The 20757-nt window shown below is 33.6% G+C and overlaps 1 protein-coding gene across 2 annotated transcripts in view; it reads right to left on the reverse strand.

Annotated features, from left to right (window-relative positions):
- LOC149547789 (exocyst complex component EXO70A1-like) overlaps window positions 1–8706 on the reverse strand; it is a 150364-nt gene extending 141658 nt beyond the window's left edge. The window contains exons 1-3 of one of the 2 annotated variants that reach the window (XR_016353923.1): window positions 8412–8700; window positions 6582–6677; window positions 5921–6126 (exon numbers count right to left, since the gene is read on the reverse strand). Coding sequence is in view for 1 of the 2 variants with exons in the window: in XM_089791840.1 (XP_089647966.1) it covers window positions 5921–6126; window positions 6582–6677; window positions 8412–8570 (461 nt within the window). In the remaining variant the exon portion in view is untranslated. Of the gene's footprint in view, window positions 1–5920; window positions 6127–6581; window positions 6678–8411 lie in introns of both variants that reach the window. The other variant, XM_089791840.1, reaches the window with a different exon arrangement.
- Window positions 8707–20757: the final 12051 nt, after the last annotated feature.

Raw genomic sequence — 20757 nt, forward strand, 5'->3', positions numbered from 1 at the left:
GTTGGTGTAGGGTTTGGAGTCATCTCCATCTGAATGGCTAGGTAGATTCTCACAATGTCATGCAGGAGGCTAGTGTGATCCTCATATGAATGGCTATCATGCTAGTGCGAGAGATTAGTACAACCCTGTACGAATGGTTAGATGTGTGATAAATAAAATCTCATATTGCCAATGCGAGAATTTTTAGTGCAATCCTCATATGAATGGCTATTGCGCTAGTGCAAAAGATTAGCACAATATTGTATGAATAGCTAGATGAGTGTTAAGTGGAATCTCACAGTGCCCATGTGGAAGGTTAGTGTAATCATCGTATGAATGGCTATCGTGCCAGTGCGAGAGATTAATACAACCCTGTATGAATGGCTAGATGAGTGAAAAATGGAATCTCATAGTACAAGTGCAAGAGGTTAGTACAATCCTCCTATGAAGGGCTACCATGTCAATGTGAGACATTAGCACAATCTTGTATGAATGGCTAGATGAGCGTTAAGTGGAATCTCATAGCGTCAATGCAAGAGGTTAGTGTGATCCTCGTATAAATGGCTATCGTATCAATGAGAGAGATTAATAAATCATGTATGAATGGCTAGATGAGAAGTAGACAATGGTGATAAGTCAGCATATGCATATGTGATTGGCCTTGGGTAGAGGATATCCCCCCCAAGAAGAACCTTAAGAGGAGCACTCTAGAGAAGATGGTGGAATAACTAAGGGATTAGGAAACTCGATCTAGAGATATATTTAAGGTTGGGATTAAATTAGAGGTTAGAATAGTATAATTAGACAATATTTGTTTAAATACTAACATTTATTTTGTAGGCATTACTTGTCCCAAGCTAATCCTAATAGAGAGGACGTGACATGGGACCCAAGATGACCAATCACATGGTTAGTAGTGTTTCTCAGAGCTAGTTGGCATAATTTTGAGTTCCCACCTTTATTCAACCTTAGTGGTGCTAGTAATTTCATTTGGAGGGAGGTTCTTAGTTAAATTGAGGATCTTCTTGTATATGATAACAAAACATAGCAGGAAGATTCGACACGTGTAGTGATCTGGGATTCTCATATTAGTATGATTGGTACATTGTTGTTGGGGAAAATTAATGAGTAAAAATACAATTTTGGACATGTTATTTGTTTTAGAGTAGCACAATAGCTTGGTGGAATGGCTTCCTTGAGGTTGATGTGGGATCCAAGTATTTTGGTAATGATGTGTAGATACAGATCGCTTGAGGCAAAGCAATCTTTGGGAAGGAAAGACTAATATCCCCTTTTTCTAGCCATTATCCTCTTATGCATCGTTATCCCTTTTCAACATGGTCTTGTGGTCTAACCACGACTTTGTATGGATCAATGTGAGTTTTGACATAGGCATCTTTAACTTCAGGCAGATTGGAGTCAAGATAACAGGATTTCCATATAATTACTATTTATAGTAAGTTAGCAGGGGTCAGTATTTCTAGTTTTGCAATATGGGACTTGGAGTGTCTTGCTGAGAGCATTCCAACAAACTATTACACATGGCTTTCTAAGTTCAACGGGATATTTATTTTAATTCAAGAAGATTTAATAGTTTATTTATTATGCCACTTTATTATTAAAAGGAAACATTAAGTAAAAGTAGAATAAGACAAAATAAATATGAAGATGAATATGAAGACACACAAAGATGGCTACAAAAGGACCTATACAGGCTTATTCTCTTCGTTCTTGGATTTGTGATTGATTTTCTTATTTCTCTTTGGAGAATTCTGGGAAGATTCTAACTTTTTCTTGCTGAAACCTAAGGACGAAAACCTTCCAAGATTTTTGGTGGATTGGACAAAAACCCAGTTCATCTTCAAAGTGCCTTCACGATGGAGTTCACCTTGCATTTCAAGTTCTTTCTTGATATCCAATTTAGTTGTAACCCTCTGTATCTAAGATTGGAATATTTATGAAGTTATTGTATTGCTGCTTTATAATGCAAAACTATTTCTAGGTGATTTTCTAAGTATTTGTTGGCTATTTTATTAAGTTTTATTTGCATAAATTATTTGTTGCGTTTGAAAAATTGTTTGGGAAGTTTAAGGGAGAATATCCAGACTGAGATATTACAGAAGTTCACGGTATGAATGGCTTTGAGATCCATTGTATATTCTTTACCACATTGATTCCAAAAGGTTCTTAGCTATAATTCCTAGGAGACACATTTCATTTAGGATCAAGCTTTTCACCACCTTATGGCCAATGTAGATGTATTCTTATGGTTAAAGACTTACTATAGAAGAATTAATAATGATTTTTAAAAGTTATTCAATTAATTAGAGATCGTGAATTAGAAATTGGTGAAAGATTTTGGTGGTGGCACAAAAGCTTTGTGTTGCAGTATCATTGTATAACAATAAAAAATGTATGAGTTTACGCAAATAAAATGAATAGCACAAATAGTTCATTACTATTGTTATTAGATATATAGCCAATATATTACATTAAGGAGTTTTATAGGTACTACTTTACATGCAGGTAGCATAAATCACAGCACAAATCATGTCTAACTGCATGGTGTATGTGTAAACTGGAGACTACATAGGCAAATTGTGTGATGCATTCTAGTTAACTGGACTGCACTTGCAGCTATCATATATGTGCACTTTCTTCCTTACAAAACACGTGTTCTATGGGAGAGGCATAATATGGCACCAACAAAAAACTAATATGCCTATGTCCTCTCTCTCCTGATCACTATGACCCTTAATCTTCTGACCATAAATTATAACCTAAAGTGTACCCCTAATAAATCCTATGCTACTGTTTTTAAGTAACACACTTGCTCTTTGTTTTTTAAATAGAGAAAATTCCAAAGAAGTGGCATCTCAAAACAACAAAGGCTTCAATATGGTTCCTCTTCAAGTTGTATTAAAAATGACTGCTTTCAATTATCAAGTCCATATAAACCACATTTTTATTTTTCAAAACCATTCCAATATCAAATGCCTCATTCTTGAAATCAGAATATCGTTGGTAAGTTGTAATCAGGTAGTTAGGAATCAAGATGGTGGTATATTAGAAGAAAGTGGAAAGTCAAAGTGATGATATTCTCATGTATTCTTATTTCCAGGTAGATGTTCCTCAACGCATTCCTTTGGCAATGAAATGCTCAACAGTAAGGTGACCAAACAAGAGACTTGCCTCAATGAAAAGACATTAGGACTTCTACATTTCTCTACTCTTATGCTCAAGGGAAAATTTCACTCTATGGTAGCCATAACTTCAAAAGGTTGTTTTACATTCAATTTTTAATGTTTGGCAAAAGGGAACAGCAACAGGCTTCTTCAAAGATGTGTAAAAAGCAGAATCGCAGTGCTGGAGATACAAATGCCTCCATATGCTTTCTTCTCCTATTAAAGTCTAGAGCAGGAAGAAATCAACACTCATCAGCAAGATGCAGGGTACCCAAAGGCCCTCCAAGTATCCAAGTTCTGTCCCTAAGAAACAACTCATCATGTTGATGAGAAAGGATTCAATCCCAGGATCAATCTTCATCTCAAGCTTCTTTTTCAATCTTCAGGTAATGCAATTTCAAGGATCCTTTGCTTATGATTACACTGATTTCATGCATTTGGGGCCTCTACAGATTGTGCAGACATTCCCAAGTTCAAAACTCTAGGGAACTGTTTCAGGTCCTTGCTGCAAGAGCAGTATCATTTCTCCCTTTGCTGATTTCAATATCATCTCACCACAAAGGAATGGCATCAGTCTCCATCTCAATTCTGACTAAATATTGAATTTTATGTTGGTCCTAACCCAATTACTGGAGTTCTTACAAGCATCATCCCTTTTACCATTTCTTTTCAACAGCTTTCTTCTCAGAGTACAAATCTCCAGCATTCTGGTGACCGTTCACAGATGAACTCATTGCAATCCTCGCCAACACCAATGCTAATATTCAAAGAAAAATATGATCATAGAAGCTTCGTGAATAGACATATTAGCCTTCTACAGCAGAAACCTGAAGCCCTTTGTCAACTTCAACAAATTACTGCCAAATTGGTTGATTGTGTGGATCAATTGGGTCCATAGAAGAAATCTTACCTATTGCATTTAGACTATTGAGATTATTCTGACCTTTGAACACCAAAAGAGACAGCTGCATGAGAAAATTCAGTATGGGGTAGCAAAAAATCAGCTTTGTACCTCCATTTTCAAAGCAGCCCTGTCACAAATTACCGCCAAATTGGTTGATTGTGTGGATTAATTGGCTCCATAGAAAAAATCTTATCTATTGCATTTAGACTATTGAGATTATTCTGACCTTTTAAAACCAAAAGAGACAGCTGCATGAGAAAATTCAGTATGGGGTAGCAAAAAATATTATCATAGAAGCTTCATCAATAGACATGTTAGCCTTCTACAGCAGTAACCTGAAGCCCTTAGTCAACTTCAACAAATTACTGCCAAATTGGTTGATCGTGTGGATTAATTGGCTCCATAGAAAAAATCTTATCTATTGCATTTAGACTATTGAGATTATTCTGACCTTTGAACACCAATAGAGACAGCTGCATTAGAAAATTCAGTATGGGGTAGCAAAAAATCAGCTTTGTAGCTCTGTTTTCAAATAAGCCGTGTACCTCTGTTTTCAAAAGAGCCCTCTGTTTTGAAAATCAGCTTTATACCTCTGTTTTCAAAGGAGCCCCTAGGTCAAAGGACCAAAGCAACAACAGGAGAAGAATATCCTGTAGAAATTTCCACTGCTATATGCACTACACTTCTTACTCCGGTTTGCTTTATGAAATATTTTGCATCAGATTGTATTTCAGCTCTTAAATGGCGGGTAATGTAATACTATAAAAAATGCATGGTTTTCATGATCAAACTTCTATAACTATGTATTTCTCTCAACCTTTATTCTGTATTTGGTGTGACCAACTGCTTTTGACTTTGGGCTTGCTCCCTTGCTCTGTAGCCTCTCCAAATGGTTATGGTTTTTTGTAAAAATACCTTCATTTTCATCAATATAATTCATCTTTTATTGAAAATAAAAGATCTTTTGTTCTTTGAACCATTATTTTGATTGTGCCGTAATGTTATACCTGGCTCATGTGTCATTTGACTTCACTATAAAGTTACCAGTGGATTTTGCCTTTAGACACTCAAGTTATTTCCTGCTCAAATTGTAATTATGCAATGCCTATTGATACAATTAAATTATTAATTAATATCTTGAATGTTCTCAACTGCTAGAGAAGATATATTTGAGCTATTTGGATTCAAGTGTAGAATAATTGGTTAGATGCAGGCATAAATGAAAAAGTAAATCTATGACTATAAATTTAGCAGTTTGCTGGGCACTAATACCTTTATTGCCTTAGGGATCTCACCTTACCACTTCTTTTTTTTCAATTGGAAAGATTTATAGATATGCAATAAGCAACCTTTTAAACAGGACTTTAAAGCCCTTTGCAAGATAAGAAAAACAATACAGGATAGAAGGCTTATCTCAATATTCAAAAAAAAAAAAGTAGAAACAGAACAGTGAGATCCTATTGTCTTAGTTATCTCAGTTAAGCATTCTTTCTTATATTAAAAAAGCTAGAGTAAAAACATAATAAGAAGTCTTTTAAACATATATCATTGAAGTGGTGAGATACAATGCACTTGGTTTCCAATGATATAAAACAACATAAGCGAAGAAAAACAATTAAATTTGATTTTTGTATATATGTTCATTTGATTGTAAACGGAAAAACAGGCAACTGATACAGCAGTAGGTAGTTATAATTCCCAGAAAGAATCAGACCTGGATCAAGTGCAGAAGCCAAAAAATTTGCTCTTTAAACCACCCAATGCACTAGAGAATTTACCATAGCAACACACAACATTCCATAAAAAATAGTCTTCCTTTGCACAAAGACAGATAAAAGGATGGAGTAGAAACCTATTTTCTGCCAGCAAGCGTTTAAATTCTTGCTCAAGCTTTTGCATTGCCTTACAGAGCAACTGATGAGCATCGTGTACAGTGCTCTCATTGTGTTTTGAGTTGCCAGAGCTACAGAGAAAATTAACTGTTTCTTTGAGGTTATCAACTGCAATAAGAAATCCACTCAAATCATCCTGCAGTCCTCCCATTATCTTTGCCTCTAGCTGCATGTTGAAATATTTTAAGCATCAGTGGGTGCACATGTTCACATTCAGCTCTCAAGCTTCGGGAACAAACAAACTGGAATCACACGGTAAACATATGAAACTTCACACCAAACTAGGAATAAATGAACTTATGAATTTCATAATTATCCATATCATTTCTACACCTTCAAATGCCTCAGTTTTGAATCCTATCCACATTTCATTATCGATCATACTAATAGACCTAAGGAGGATTCAGTTCTCAGAGTCTACTCTTCCAGATGGAAAAATATCATTTTCCTTAAACAATTACTTATCTTATAAACACTATATGACTGACAAATTCTTTGTAATTTCTAAATAAAAAATTCCTTCTGTTTTCAAAAAACCTAAATAGACACAATTTTACAGTTCAAGGCAAAATCTCAAGTTTTCATTGTGCATATTTGTATACTGCAAAAAACAAATCTAACCTGACGAGAGGCATCATAATGCATTAGAAAACGCTCTGCTGCTCTCAGTGTCTTTTCAATATTCTCTTGCGCCTTTCTCATGTCAACCACTTGAACCTTTATAAAATAGAAGCAAAGATATCTTAGTCGATAGTTTCTGAATATCATAATTAACTGAAATGCAACATAAACTTTTCCACAGTTGACATTGGAACTTACACCACTTCAAAAATATGGCAAATAAAATTAATGTTAAGCGCATAGAAAATTATGTAAATAGAACAATCATCCAGTAACCCTTGATTGACATTTACTTCACAGTGCGGCGTAAAGGTGAATGGGCTACTGACTAAAGGAGTGGGCCGGGTTCAATTTTCTTCCAGGAAGAAATTTTGATATCCCTGTGGAGTATAGGCTTCAAATTTCCCTTCAAATGGGTTGAATGTGGTGGAAACCTATCGAATTGACATTTATTCAACCTTATTATACGAATATCACGTGCGAAATTAACTGTCTTGCATACGGGAGACACCCGATTATTAGGTATTCATCTTCAGCCTTGTTTAGGTTTGCCGAATAATGTTTTACGATAAAAAATCTATTCAGTTGGCATTTAACATATTCAAAATCTTCCCATCACGGATGTTTTTCATTCATCAGACATACCATCTTGCAAAACCATTGAAGAAAGTCCATTTATTAGACCTTCGTAATAATTCTGTCTCAAGGTTCTGCAGCAGTATCTGAACTATTTTTTGGGTTTCTTTTATTTCTTTTCCAATATTTTATCAGTTGTTTCATATCCAAGGTCTTAGCAATGATGTAAAATTATTTTCTGATAATTAATTTGTTATATCTTTGTTGGTATCCTTTATGAGTAGAATTTCACAAGAACACTATCTATATCATGAGTTTAAGCAGTCCACCTAGCAGTATTGTATTTAAGACTGCAGCTAGTGAAAATGACTCACCAGGGATATCATTCGGAAGGTTTTCTCGATCTTGGTTGCTAGTAAACTTCTGCATTCGGGAACATCTTAAGTAATTGGTAATCACCTTCAATATTTTCTTTAGGTAAAAGGGCATTCATCTTCCATCCTATTTGTTTCCCTTGCAAGATATTCACAAGGAAAATTATCAGAATGTTTTCCGACTGTGGAACAATTTCAGCTTTCATAATTCAAATTGCAATATGGCTTGCACAACAACTTGAAATAAGATTATTCAAATCAATTCTTACTCATTCTTTCTAGGCAATGTTCAAGACGGTTAAGCACTGGGATTGAAATGAATAAAATAGACCACAACCGGATCTTTATTCATTGGCATTTCTTGTTCTTGGTTGTTAGTGCATACTTGTCCCAATGGAAAATGTGAAGTTCAAAGTTTTCATCTTTACAATTGTTTGTTCTGCTGGATAATTATATTTTCCAGTGTTTTAAGCGTAACTTACATTTGATTCTTATCATAAATCATTTTTATTTCTGTTGCATATTTTGCATGATGAAATATTCTGATTTGATTCAAGACTGACACATACGTAGGTCTCATCTTCCGATTTTTTTGGTCGGTAACATAATTTGCAAATAAATTCTGTGGATGTATTTCAAGACTGATTATCTGGTTGTCTCCATATTTACATCAACCTTAAGCTGACATAACTCAAAATTCAAAATGCCTTGCAGACCTCCTCGGAAAAGGGCTGCCCAAATTCATCGTTGCTCATGAAAAGACATGAATATTATAAACCCGTTTGCAATTTTGATTATATATTTTTGTGATGCCATGCAAGCATATACTTATGAGCAAGTCGGTGATGTCCATAATAATTAATTGTTATGGCTTACATACCTCTGTGGGATACATTGCAGAACCCAATGAGGAAATTCGTCCATCGAAGGAACCCAAAATGGTGAGCATGGATGCGGTCAGACTCTGGCTTTTCTGCAAGCTTTCCTTCAACTTCTCTGCACTCTCCATTTCATTCATCTGCGTTTGCATTGCGTGCATTAATCAGTCTACAATAACATTTTCAATCCTTCCCTCCTCTTCTCTCTGATTCGAACTGCTGGTGTGCATGCTGAAGTTGTTGGAGAGGAAAGTATGTGATATTCAAGCAACTATGGCTTCTTTCTCTTTATAGAGTGGCAGAACTGTTTTTGTTAACGGCCTTTTAGCGGCAAGGCAAAATAACATGATTTTAGTTGTTTTTTTTTTTTAAGAATTTAGGAAAAACCTTTTTTTAATCGTAAAAAAGTTTGCTTAGATAAACATTACATTTTATGCCCACATTAGTTTGTGTTTCTGGACGAGATTGAAAATACCGTCTTTTAACATCACCATTAAATGATTATATGGCCCTATTTAATTTTATAAATGTTAACATCTTATAAGCAATTAATAATAAGATTTAAGAATAATAATAATAATACTTTTAAAATTTTAATTTTTTTAAAATATTACTATATCATTTTTTTTAAAATATCTGTATATTTGATTTAAATGAAAATATAACATTAGTTTTAACAATGTATTAATTAAACATCTCATAATATATTATTAATATATTAATTTTTAGTATTTATAAAATTAAGAAAATAACATATTAATTAACTCAATCTTCTTTAACTCTATTTGTGTTAATTTTAAAAGATAAAAGCATAGATAAATTAGTGGTTAGTGAAGCATTGTAATGATCATTGTAATGTGGGTCAATGAGTAGCATGAAAGAAATGGTGTTGGTGAGTATGGTGTTGATGGCACAATGGTGGTTATTTGTCTTATAAATTACTCTAATGACCACCATCAACTTCTCTATTTGGTATGAATTTTTTTATATAGAATATCTTTTTATTTTCTTCATGTTATTTTTCTTACCCATAATATAGTGAAGAATTGAGCAGTCAACTAACCAATGATGAGCCATCGTTCAAACCGATAGCAATAAATTTGTTGCTGACTATTCCTCAAGAAGTTGATGAAGTACATTTCACAAGATCAAATCATTGATTTTGACTACAAGGATTAATTACTTACGTATATTGTATTTAATTTTATATTAAATAAGACGGTGATAGGTTAGAAAGTGTGCATCCCGGGCCACTGATTTCCTTTCTTTAATAGAAGATAAAGGCTACTAAATTCCATGGAGGGTCAAAAGTGCACGATTTATTAGGTTAACAAGATCAAAGTAGTCAATTTTAAATAAGAGATGATTGCTAAAAAACATTCTACCAACTTCTTGATACAATCGTTCACCCTTCTAGAAAACGTTTATACATGTATTTATATACTTGCTTTACCTCATTTTAGGCATAATATTTGTTTGGTGCATAAATTGACCTTAGTCTTGATTTATTTCTATTTGATCTTTTTATTATTTTTATTTTGTTTGGAATTTATTTGATTTTGTAAAGTTAAAGTCTTTTTATATTAGATTAAATGTTTTAAGCTATAATTTTTCGTTTAATTTATAATTTAATAATTAATTATTAAGGTTAATTTATTAAGAATCTAGTTATCATATATAATTGGCTTATATGACATATTTTGAGTTTAAAATTAAGATCAAAAATTTATAAGTAGACTTAAAATCAATTATAAATGTATACATATACATACACATACACACACATAAAGTCTTGTTTTTAAAAAATGGCTAAAAAATTATTCAATCAATGATAAGGTACAAATCAAAGGTCATTGGCCCAACATATTAGGGAAAGGCACAAACTAAAGCACTTACACCAACATTACATATTCTTGTTCTCTAATAACCTCTCCAAAATCTCAAGATAATCAGTAGGTAGCCCATCCCTTCCATTTGTATACCAACCATCCATAGAACTCAAAGACCCACTTTGCCAAACAATCTACCACTCTATTCCATTCTTGGGGGATTTGACAAAAGGAGACATAATCTGAGGAAGTGCAAAGACTTAGAATTTGTTTGACCACAAAACCTAATTGGTAGTAAACATCATCCAAGCTCTATTTGTTTAGTATATCCACAACAATTTGTGAATCTAACTCGCTGATAATCCTCCTCCAATCTAAGAAGCATTTTTTCTCAGCCATAATCATAATAGTTAAGGCATCCATCAAATTATTAGAGTGTTTCTCGTTGTAACAAATAAGAAAAAGGTAACAACGCCTTCATTACGCTAACCTACACCACCAATCCCAACATGTGTTGGGTCACCCACCTCCCCTCACCAAAAACCCTTTACTTAAAATTTTGGGGTCTTTGGCCAATATCATTGCCTTCTCTACTATTCCCCAAGTTCAAATTCCTCGCAATATCATTATCACTATAATCAATATTCTCAAACATATCCCACTTAGCAGAAATAGTCTCTAGAAGCCTTCTCACTATCTTCTACCACAAATTCCCCAACTCTAAGTCACCAAAAATCATGTGATCCTTTTCCAACCATATGTTCCAAATAATGAATGTGGAGCCTAATAACCCAAACCACCTGAAGGAAAGAAGTCTGTGTTGGAGACTTGGCCAAAAAAAAATCAAAAATCAATTAGGGAGGTAGCATAAATGCAACCATGATGCCATGCTCCTCACCACTAGTGTCATCTCTCTCTAGAAAATGAGTAGGAAAAGAATAGTTGGAAAGTACATTCCTCACTATGCATACAAAGGAAGAAAATGGAAGGTCCTTGAAATCATCTCTTACAAAGATTCTCCTACATGAGATAGTTCTTCTAAGCAATCAACCATGAAAGAAAATTACATTTAGGCCAAGCGAATTTGTTCCAGACCTTCTTCCACTAGGTCACTTCCGCTAGGTCATGCAATTGCTTGTCCAACATGTAATAACCTTGAGAAATAGTAATTTTTCCTTTTTGGCTAGGGCTCCAAGCTATGGTATATCTCTATGTAATAGAGCTACAAATCTTACCTTCCAAGACTTTATCTAGAGAGTGATCTTAATGTAGTACGCTTTGATACCACTGACGAAGGGCCACACCACCCTTACCAACTCACAACCAATAATGCAACAATATGAAGACAATTTTATTATACCTGAAAATTCAATAGCAATTACAATAACATTTTTCCAAGATCTCTCAAGATCCAATCCAAACCCAAGCTAGTCCAGCTCCACACTCTAGTAGAAACCTCTGAGATCTCAACTTGTGCTCGCAAGCCACCAAACAACCTCCTTGTTTCTAAATTGCGGTCACTAGCTCTTCTCCAACTTTATCCAAGATCCAAGCGTAAACTGCCTCACATTCGGCACTCTGTCTACACTCACAAGTCCATCACAATCCTACTGTAAACTGCCTCACATTCGGCGCTCTGTCCACAGACTCAAAAAAACTCACTCTTCACTACCTCCTTCTCTTTCACACTTTCCAAGTTTCCACTTCTCGAGCTTCTACTCCTCGAGCTTCTCCTTGAGCTTCCACTTCTCAAGCTACTCCTTGAGCTTCTACTTCTCAAGCTACTCCTTGAGCTTGATTTAGAAATGCTCATATGCCTTGCTTAAATAGGCACTTACCACCCCATGCATGACTTATCCACAACCTTCTAGAATTCCTCCACAATCTTCTACAACTTCCATAAACTTCTACAATATCCACAACTTTTTATAATATTCATAACTTTCTAGAATTCTATCCACACACCTCGATAAATGGAATGACAACCATTTATTTTTTATTTTTCTATTATGCCACCTATGCACCTCGAAAATAGAAATCCTCTTTTTCTTTCTTTTCTCCTTTTTCCTTTTTTTATTTTTATTTATTTTTATTTCTCCTTTAATTTTCGTCACTTTCTCTCTCCTCCACAAATTTTTTTTTTTTTTTTTTAATTTTCCCATGCAAGATGCTCCTGCATCAGATCTCATCCTTATCAAAACCACCTAAAGGATCCTTCCAGTAAGTCACTGCCACTAGGCCAATATGGCTAAATATTCTGAAATGCTTCACCTTAACCCACCCAGTATTAGTAAAATATGGAAAACGGGATGGAGCTCAAGGTTACTTGAAAGAATGGGAGGGTGACCATCCCAAGAATCTTGCAAAAAAAAAGCCTCTATTACAAAACCATAAGAGGTCATCCTTGATAAGTTGATCTCCCTTTGTAAGAGTGTTCCAAATACAATATCCCTTGCCCAATAAAGAAAGTATTTGTACCTTATAAAAATATCAATACTTAGAAAACACTTTTGGGTGAGAATCTTGGCTTAATCTTGTTCCTAGTTGTTGCACCACCTCTAGTTCAACTTGGTCATCAAGGCCTTGACAACTAGAGCAATAGACTAGAGAGCAAGGCCCCTAACAATAGACTAAACTCAACATCAAGGAAATAAGGTTTCCTTCCCAAGGAAATTAGTGAGACAAAGCATCAAATTATTGCACAAAAGTGGAAGGGGTAACTTGTAAAACAACTATAAATGTGATGAACCTATACCATAGTCTTTGGGAGAATCAATCGCCCAACATATGATAGGTGTATGTAAGTCCAATGACTAACCTTACTGCATAATCTAAAATTCCTTACCAATAATTTATATTAAAAGGTCCCAAAGCCAAGGGAATCTTGAGGTACATCAAAGGAAGAGAGCCAATCTAAAATATGAGGATCTTTGAAGTCGTGTTCTAATTAAGCCATGGAGTATTAAAGAAATAGATTGAAGATTTATCTTCACTAATCATTTGTCCTAAATTTTCCAAATAAGGTCTAAGGCTCTCTTGAAGTTCACTGCCTCATTAGTTCTATCCATGCCCATGAAAACAAGATCATTGAGGAATATTATTTTTCAAGTTCCATCCTTACATAAAACCTACCTCACTTGAGATTTAATAAATTTTCCAAGGCCATCTTCCATGATAATGGATAAATAGAGAGATTTCTCTTTGTCAAATTCCATGAGAGATACTACACAATTTAAAAGGTTCCCAATTAATGAGGACTAAAAATGAGGAAGAAGTCATAACTAAGAACCCAATTCACACACTCCTCTTCAAAAACAAAGGTAAGGAGATATTTTACAAAACATTCCTAGCTCACATCATCATAAACTTTTAACATGTCAAGTATAATAAAACATAGATTTTTCCTTATATGTAGCAATATAATGAGTATCTTCCATTGTCACCAAAATACCATCTAGAATATGTATGTCACTAACAAAACCAACTTGCTCCTAAGATATCCAAGTACAAAGGAAAGGTTTGAGTCTTTCAATAATAAGTTTGGCAATAAGCTTGTAGATAACATTGCATAAAGCAATAGGTATGAATTGGTTGAAATTTATTAGCCCCTTTCTTCTTAGGGATAAAAGCCAAGAAGGCAGAGTTCAAAGACTTAAGAATTTGTTTTTTTCCTATGGGATTCATGAACCAATTTTAGAAGATCAAATTTTATAATCTATCAAAATTCCTAGAGTAACACAATCAGAAACCCATCCAATCTAGGGGCCTTACTTTTTTTCATTCTAATCATAACTTTTTCCTAATTTAGGTAGTGGTATGGGGCATAAACTAGCCTCATTCATCTCAACAAAGACCAAATTGAGGATACAATTGGCATATCACCTAGTTGAAGGGACCTCAAAGAGATTTATCTAATTATTCAACACAATTAAACACAATGGAAGCAACAAGTATATGAAGCAAAAAAAGTGAGAACAAAATTTATTAATGGAAAATAAGATGTATAGATGTTCAAAAATATGTCTTCCTACACTTCAAGCTCATACATGTCTTCTTTCTTATTATATTTGGTCAAATCCTTAGATCTAATTCTAGTGAATTGTTAATGATGATTCCACTAAAAAATGACTCCAATGAACTTCTCAAGAGATACATTACATTACAATATATAAGTATTATGACACATAATTTTTCCTCAAGATCCAAAAACTCCCTAAGAATAGGAAATGTATTACAACAAATAAATCCAATCCCAAATTGTAAGGAACAAAAGACATAAATAATTTGAAAGCTTGAAGATCTAGATTTAGCTCCAAAACTAATCCAAGGACATAGCTAGAAGCACCACCAAAGATCCATGGTCAAATATTTCTATGACAAGATCAAAATCTACCAATGGTCATGAAAACTAGCAAGAACATGAGCTACCTAAGAGAGAGTGAATCACAACTTGAGCAACATAGATCCAATTTGGTTGTTAACCTAGGAATAAGAACACAACTAGGTCCAAATCATCCTCTAACCATTTAATATGATAACTCAAAAAAATCAAGGATCACTAAATCAATCAATGGAGTAAAATAAATTGATAAATTGGTAAGACTAGTAGCAAAATAATTTTGGTTGATGCAAGATTATTGTGAGCCCAAGATGCTCATAGATCAAACACCTAAGATTGATCAGAAAGTGATTCTTTTACTTTAATATCTAAGATGAGTCAAAATGATCCAATTCATCCTAAGAATTCCATGAAGAATCTTCAATTGGTCTATCCTTCAACTTGATATCAAACTTTTTATACTATTTACATATTGTACTCCTTCCAACTTTGTTGCTCAATACTTTCTCTATCCTATCCAACTTCTTCTTAGGATATTGTTGCTTCACAAATGAATCATCATCTAGACTTCATTCACCTTCATGATACTCATACAATCCACAATATTAAATATATGTGAAATATACATATCCTTGGGCAAGTTTACTTCATTAGAATTTGCAAAATAAAATCTCTTCAAAATCTTACAATGTCTAAACTTTCTCATCGCCAATATTTTATAAATCTTGACTAAAAATATTTCTCTCTTCAAATGAACTATAACCTCATCTCCTTATGATGAATTCCAAGTCCTATCAACCTTCTCCTTATACTTATGGTTCATACTTTCCAAATAATGCTTGACCTCCTCATGAAATGACTTCACATAATTTAAATATTCTTCTAATTTAGCACTCTTTTTGTCCTCTTGATTAATATCCCTTAACTCTGAAACTTTTTTAGGACTCATGCTAGTAAGTAATTCAAATGGTGTCCTTGTTGCACTTCTACCTACCAAATTATTATATGCAAAATTTTCTTTTACTATAACCACATCTTAATAACTAGGCATATCTCCAGCCAAGCTCCTCAATAAATTTCCTAAGCTCTTATTCACGAACTTGATTTTCCCATCATCTTTTGTATGAAAGGTAGAACTAAACTTCAAATTAGTAATTATCTTCCTCCAAAGTATCCTCTAGAAATAACCTAAAAACTTGTTATCCTTGTCTAAAACTATACTCCTTGGTAACCCATGCAATCTTACGATCTCCTTAAAGAGTAAGTCAGATACATGTAATTCATATGATGTCATCTTACAACTAATGAATTGTGACATTTTAGAAAATCTATCCACCACCACAACTATAGAATCATTACCTATTTGTGTATTTCGTAATCTTAAAACAAAATCCATGGTAATATCCTTCCACGCTATGTTATACTAGGTACACAAAAAGGTGTATATGTAGTGCCTGTCCCTAGTTTGCATTTTTGCTATCATTGTCGAAATATTTTAGGGCTAGTTTTATGTTGATGATTATTAGTAACATTATTTTGAGATTATCAGAAATTGTTTCAGATTCAATTTATTATATGATGGGATCAATTGTCACTCTATATTTCATGTATGCATTATGATTATTCAAGTGATTTCAGTTATTGATGATGATTATTTAGATGGTTTATTATCACATGTGTTTTCTTATGGATACATACCCCATACTTGCATGTGTATGGTGTGCGTGTTTGTTTTCTTTCTGTATGATGTTTCTGATGTGGTTAAGGAAGGGAGTCGTAGTCACCTGCTAGTCGGGATCTACATGATGCACCACTTCCTACAATTGCCTATTTAGCTTAGTATACATTGTGCTTGTACATGCATAGATTTTATGCAGGTTGCAGGTGCCAGGTATCGAATTCTCTGAATTGCTAGGATAAGTGTTCCCTATCACATTATCTCAGTGGTAAGAGAGGGGAGATAAATTCTCAAGTCCAAATCCCAACCCTTTAAGCCATTTGTTCTAATTGAAAATTAGGACAAGTATCTGAGTCAAGTACCCTTTCGAATATGTTAGATGACGTAATTCGTGATATTAACCCTTTTGGTTTGATTTTGTATGTGTTTTGCTATGATGGGTTTTTGTATTTTACTTAATGAGTCTTTAGTGTATTTTCTATTAATTAAGCCTAATTAAAAGATTTAATTAATGGAAAATTAATATGATATTTTAATATTTATTTTTATTTAATTAATTGAAAAATTAATTAAATAAAAAGAATTAATTTGGAGATGAAAGTTATAAGTTTAAATTTGGAACGTGACAATATTTATTTTAATAATAATATATTTAGAGTTCATTTTTAAATAAATGTTAAATAATATTATTATTATTTAAGTTAGTAAATATTTTATCAATTAATGTCAAAAATAAATTTAAAAGTGGAAAAGATATTAAAATTATTAAAAGATTCTAGATTGCATGATGCATGCATGTGATTAAAATATATTAAGATAAAACAAGTGGATTTATTAAAGTGAGTGCATGAGATTTAAAATTAATAAATTAATAAAAATAAATAAAGCGAATATTAAATAAGTTAATGTGCATTATATTTATTCACATAGGAGTATGCGAGCTCTTGGGAGTTGTCATGTTGACAACACAAGAGTTTGCACTCTAATTATGCACGTGTTGTCTACACTTAGGAGTTAGCACATTATTTGAGCACATGGTGTCTACAACATTCTAGAGACCTCATCATGTTTATCTTCTTATCATGGAAGTTATGTGCTTAGTTGTCATGCTTATCTCGTAGTTCTTTTTAGACACATTCTAGATGCATCTTAGAGGGCTTTAAATAGAGGCTCTCCTAGTGTGTATGGACAAGCTTACATGCATTCGAGAAGCTCATATGCTTCTACATGCTCATATGCTTCTACAAGAACTTCTAGTCACTCGGGGGTTTCGGTTGGTTTGATTCTTGGAGAAATGGTGAATGTTGGAGAAGAAAGAGATTTTTCTATGGACTTTTGAGGCATAGCAAATTAGCATCAGTATCCAGGTGCACTCATAATTTTTACATATTCCATTTGCACTCTTTCTCTTCCTGTCTTCATCGTGTCTGTTATATGTGTCTGAATATACTCCATGAACGAATCTTCAATCTTGAAATTGGAATCTAGATATGTATGTTAATTTTTATTTGGTTGCAAAGAAACATTAGGAAACTCTAGTTTTATTTATGAAGGAAATTCATCACAAACTGCCCTGTCGCTGCCCCTTACATAGACCCGAACTCAGACATTCATAACTTTTTATCTGGAGCATATTTATTTGATCGCTCCGATCAGATTTGGCGCAACTTGGCTCTCTCCAACATATTAAAAATTCGGCTCGATCCAACGGTTCATTAGGGAGATTTGGCCCCCGAACTAGGACTGTTTTATTCAATGGTAGTCATTCCTCCATTTTCCATAACCAAGAGTTCTTTGTGCTTAAACTTCACAAAAATAATCTATCAAAGCATGGAATGAATTAAAAACTAAACCAATATAGATCTAAGACATTTATAATCAAGATTTGGAAATTGATTCGAGTTTGGGTTCGAATTAAAGTAGAATCTTATTATTATGCATTAGTTTTATATGATTTATTAACTAATCTAATTTAATTTAATTTAATTAAGATTAGTTAATAGTAGAAGGAGTCTCATTAATTATTAGTCAATTTTAGTAAATGGATTTTTAAATGAGGGCAAATTAAAAGAAAAGAGATATTGATAAGTGTTTAGTGGAATTAAAGAATTGAATTTTTAATAAGATTGATTTTACTTAAAATCAATGAGGATTATTTTAAATAAATGATTGTCCTTGAAGTGTTTAAAGGAAATTGTAAACTAATTATTTGAAAGTTGATAAGTATTATTATTTGAATAATGGGAGACGCTTCTTGGAATTATTAGTAACATTGATTTTTAGTGAAATAATGCAAATGATTTTATCTAAAAGACAATGGGAACTAGTTCAATGATTTAAATAAGTATATAATTATCTTATGATTATTTTAGAAAATTGTTTTAAAACAATGGAGGGATAATTCTATGTTGACATGGAAATTAAACGTAGAATCTTAAACACTTGAAGTATACTTGAAACGAAAACTGAAACCTCATATTTGGCTTAACCATGTGATTGCAAAAGTAAACTAAAACATGTGTTTGTATCTTGTTTCTCTATGCTATATGTGTTTTGGGGTTTGTCCTAGCTTTGACCAGTCTTAGGTTGTTACCAGAGGCCTGGGGGTTATGTGAATGTGATGGCATGTTGATGTTATTTGAATTTGATCTTTCTAAACCCAACCATGGTAATGTGATGGCATGCTCTATGAGATGTTTGTATTTACTGATTGTTATTGCTTTCCAGTCTTCTTCTGTGAAGTTGAGATGTATGTATTTGAGACACTTGACTTAACCATTTTTGAGTCACTGATCAGTTATCCTTGGATTACTTTCTAGTCGCCTTGATGGGACTGAAGAGTTTGCTTTGATCTTGATGATGTCATGTTGTGGCATGTTTTGACTCAACCATTTTGGAGTCTTCGATCAGTATGATTTTGAGATATATTTTGGTTATTGAGAACCAATGGATATTATGATTATTAGTGATACCTTCAGTTGCCAATAGAGAACTGTTGTGGTCATGATTATTAATGGATACTTTTCATGTGCTCATGGAGATTTGATACTTTTATTATGGATTATCTTTTGGTATTTTTTCAGTCGCTTGTATAAGACTATGGTGATTTTGAGATTCATGATTCCATGAGCTTAGGGTATGTTATCTACTTGTAGTGTTGAAAAGTGGCTTGCAATGGGGGCCGGGGCCCTAAGTGGCTGCCAGGGTAACTCATTGTAAGTTGTTTTAATAAGTGAAAACATTTACACTAAATGGGGATTAAATGAACCTAATAAGATAATTGTATGTTCTCGCCCATGCCTTGAGTGCTAGTACAAACTAGGATGGGAGTAGAGAGAACACTTAGTTGCGACCTTGCATTATGTAGTATGTCTCGTCAGTACGAGAGGATACTAATGGCCACATAGGGATCACTATTGGGTCGGGGTCTATTGAGAGACTGCCAGGGTAACTCTAGCATGATCCATGCAATGACACTTTTTCGCTTGCATAGTAGGTTTCCTACATGTCTTTGTTGTGCCTCTGGGATTAGATGTCGATTTGTGTTGGAACCTTTGAGTTAGTATACTTTTAGGATTCCTAGACTTAGAGAGTATTTGTGCTATGTGATTTGTTATCCTGTTTGGGACTTGAGACTATCTCCTTAGCATGGTGGGAGTGGACCATTTAGGTTCCATGTAGTCAGGTGGTAGTGCTTTTTCACTCTTACCATTTGAGATCCATCTGAGACACCGTGGCTAGAGTATTCTTTGTTGGCATCTATTTGCATTCTATTCTTGGAGTATGATGGTGGACATGTATCCTTATATTGATGATTAGCATATGATAGATGATGTTGTTTACTTATCTTATGCTTTATTTTGCATGATTAGATTTTTGATGCATATGTTGTAGCATGTTAGATTGCTTTCTGCATACAATGTAGTATGTTTTAGGAGTGACATTCCTACTGTGATAATACTGATGATCTCTTCTGTGACTTGGGATGTTATGCATGGAGGGATGGCTAGGGCCCACGATGGTCTAATAATGCTATTGATGGTTGGGAGAAATCGTGCACTTAGTTGTGTTTATGATGTATGGTATACTTTACGATGGATGTTTATATCTTCTATGTTGATGTATCATGTATGGAATTTGGTTTCATTTACTTTAGTGCACTTGCATCATGGATTAGAATAGGATGATGTACTTTATTTTCACATATTTATATTCTTTTAAGCCTTTCATACCCTGTGACATGTATAGTGGATGATTGAGCATTCTAAATTTAATTGCTAAGAAGCATTCGGAACAAATGTGTAATATGGACATTGGAATTTCTATTTATTCTTTCATGTGGATGTGGTAGTGGTTAGACTTAGTATTAATTAGATTTAAATGTGACACAACGTCTTGGGATCTTTAAGGAATGTAACCTGTTATGTATGCTTACAGTTGATTGTATGTTATTGTTTCCGCTACTATGTGTTTGATATGAATGGTTTATCTTTCTTGTTTAA

This window comes from Cupressus sempervirens, chromosome 7 (genome assembly GCF_028749045.1).
Source record: "Cupressus sempervirens isolate cs-2001-9-10 chromosome 7, ASM2874904v1, whole genome shotgun sequence".
NCBI lineage: Eukaryota > Viridiplantae > Streptophyta > Pinopsida > Cupressales > Cupressaceae > Cupressus > Cupressus sempervirens.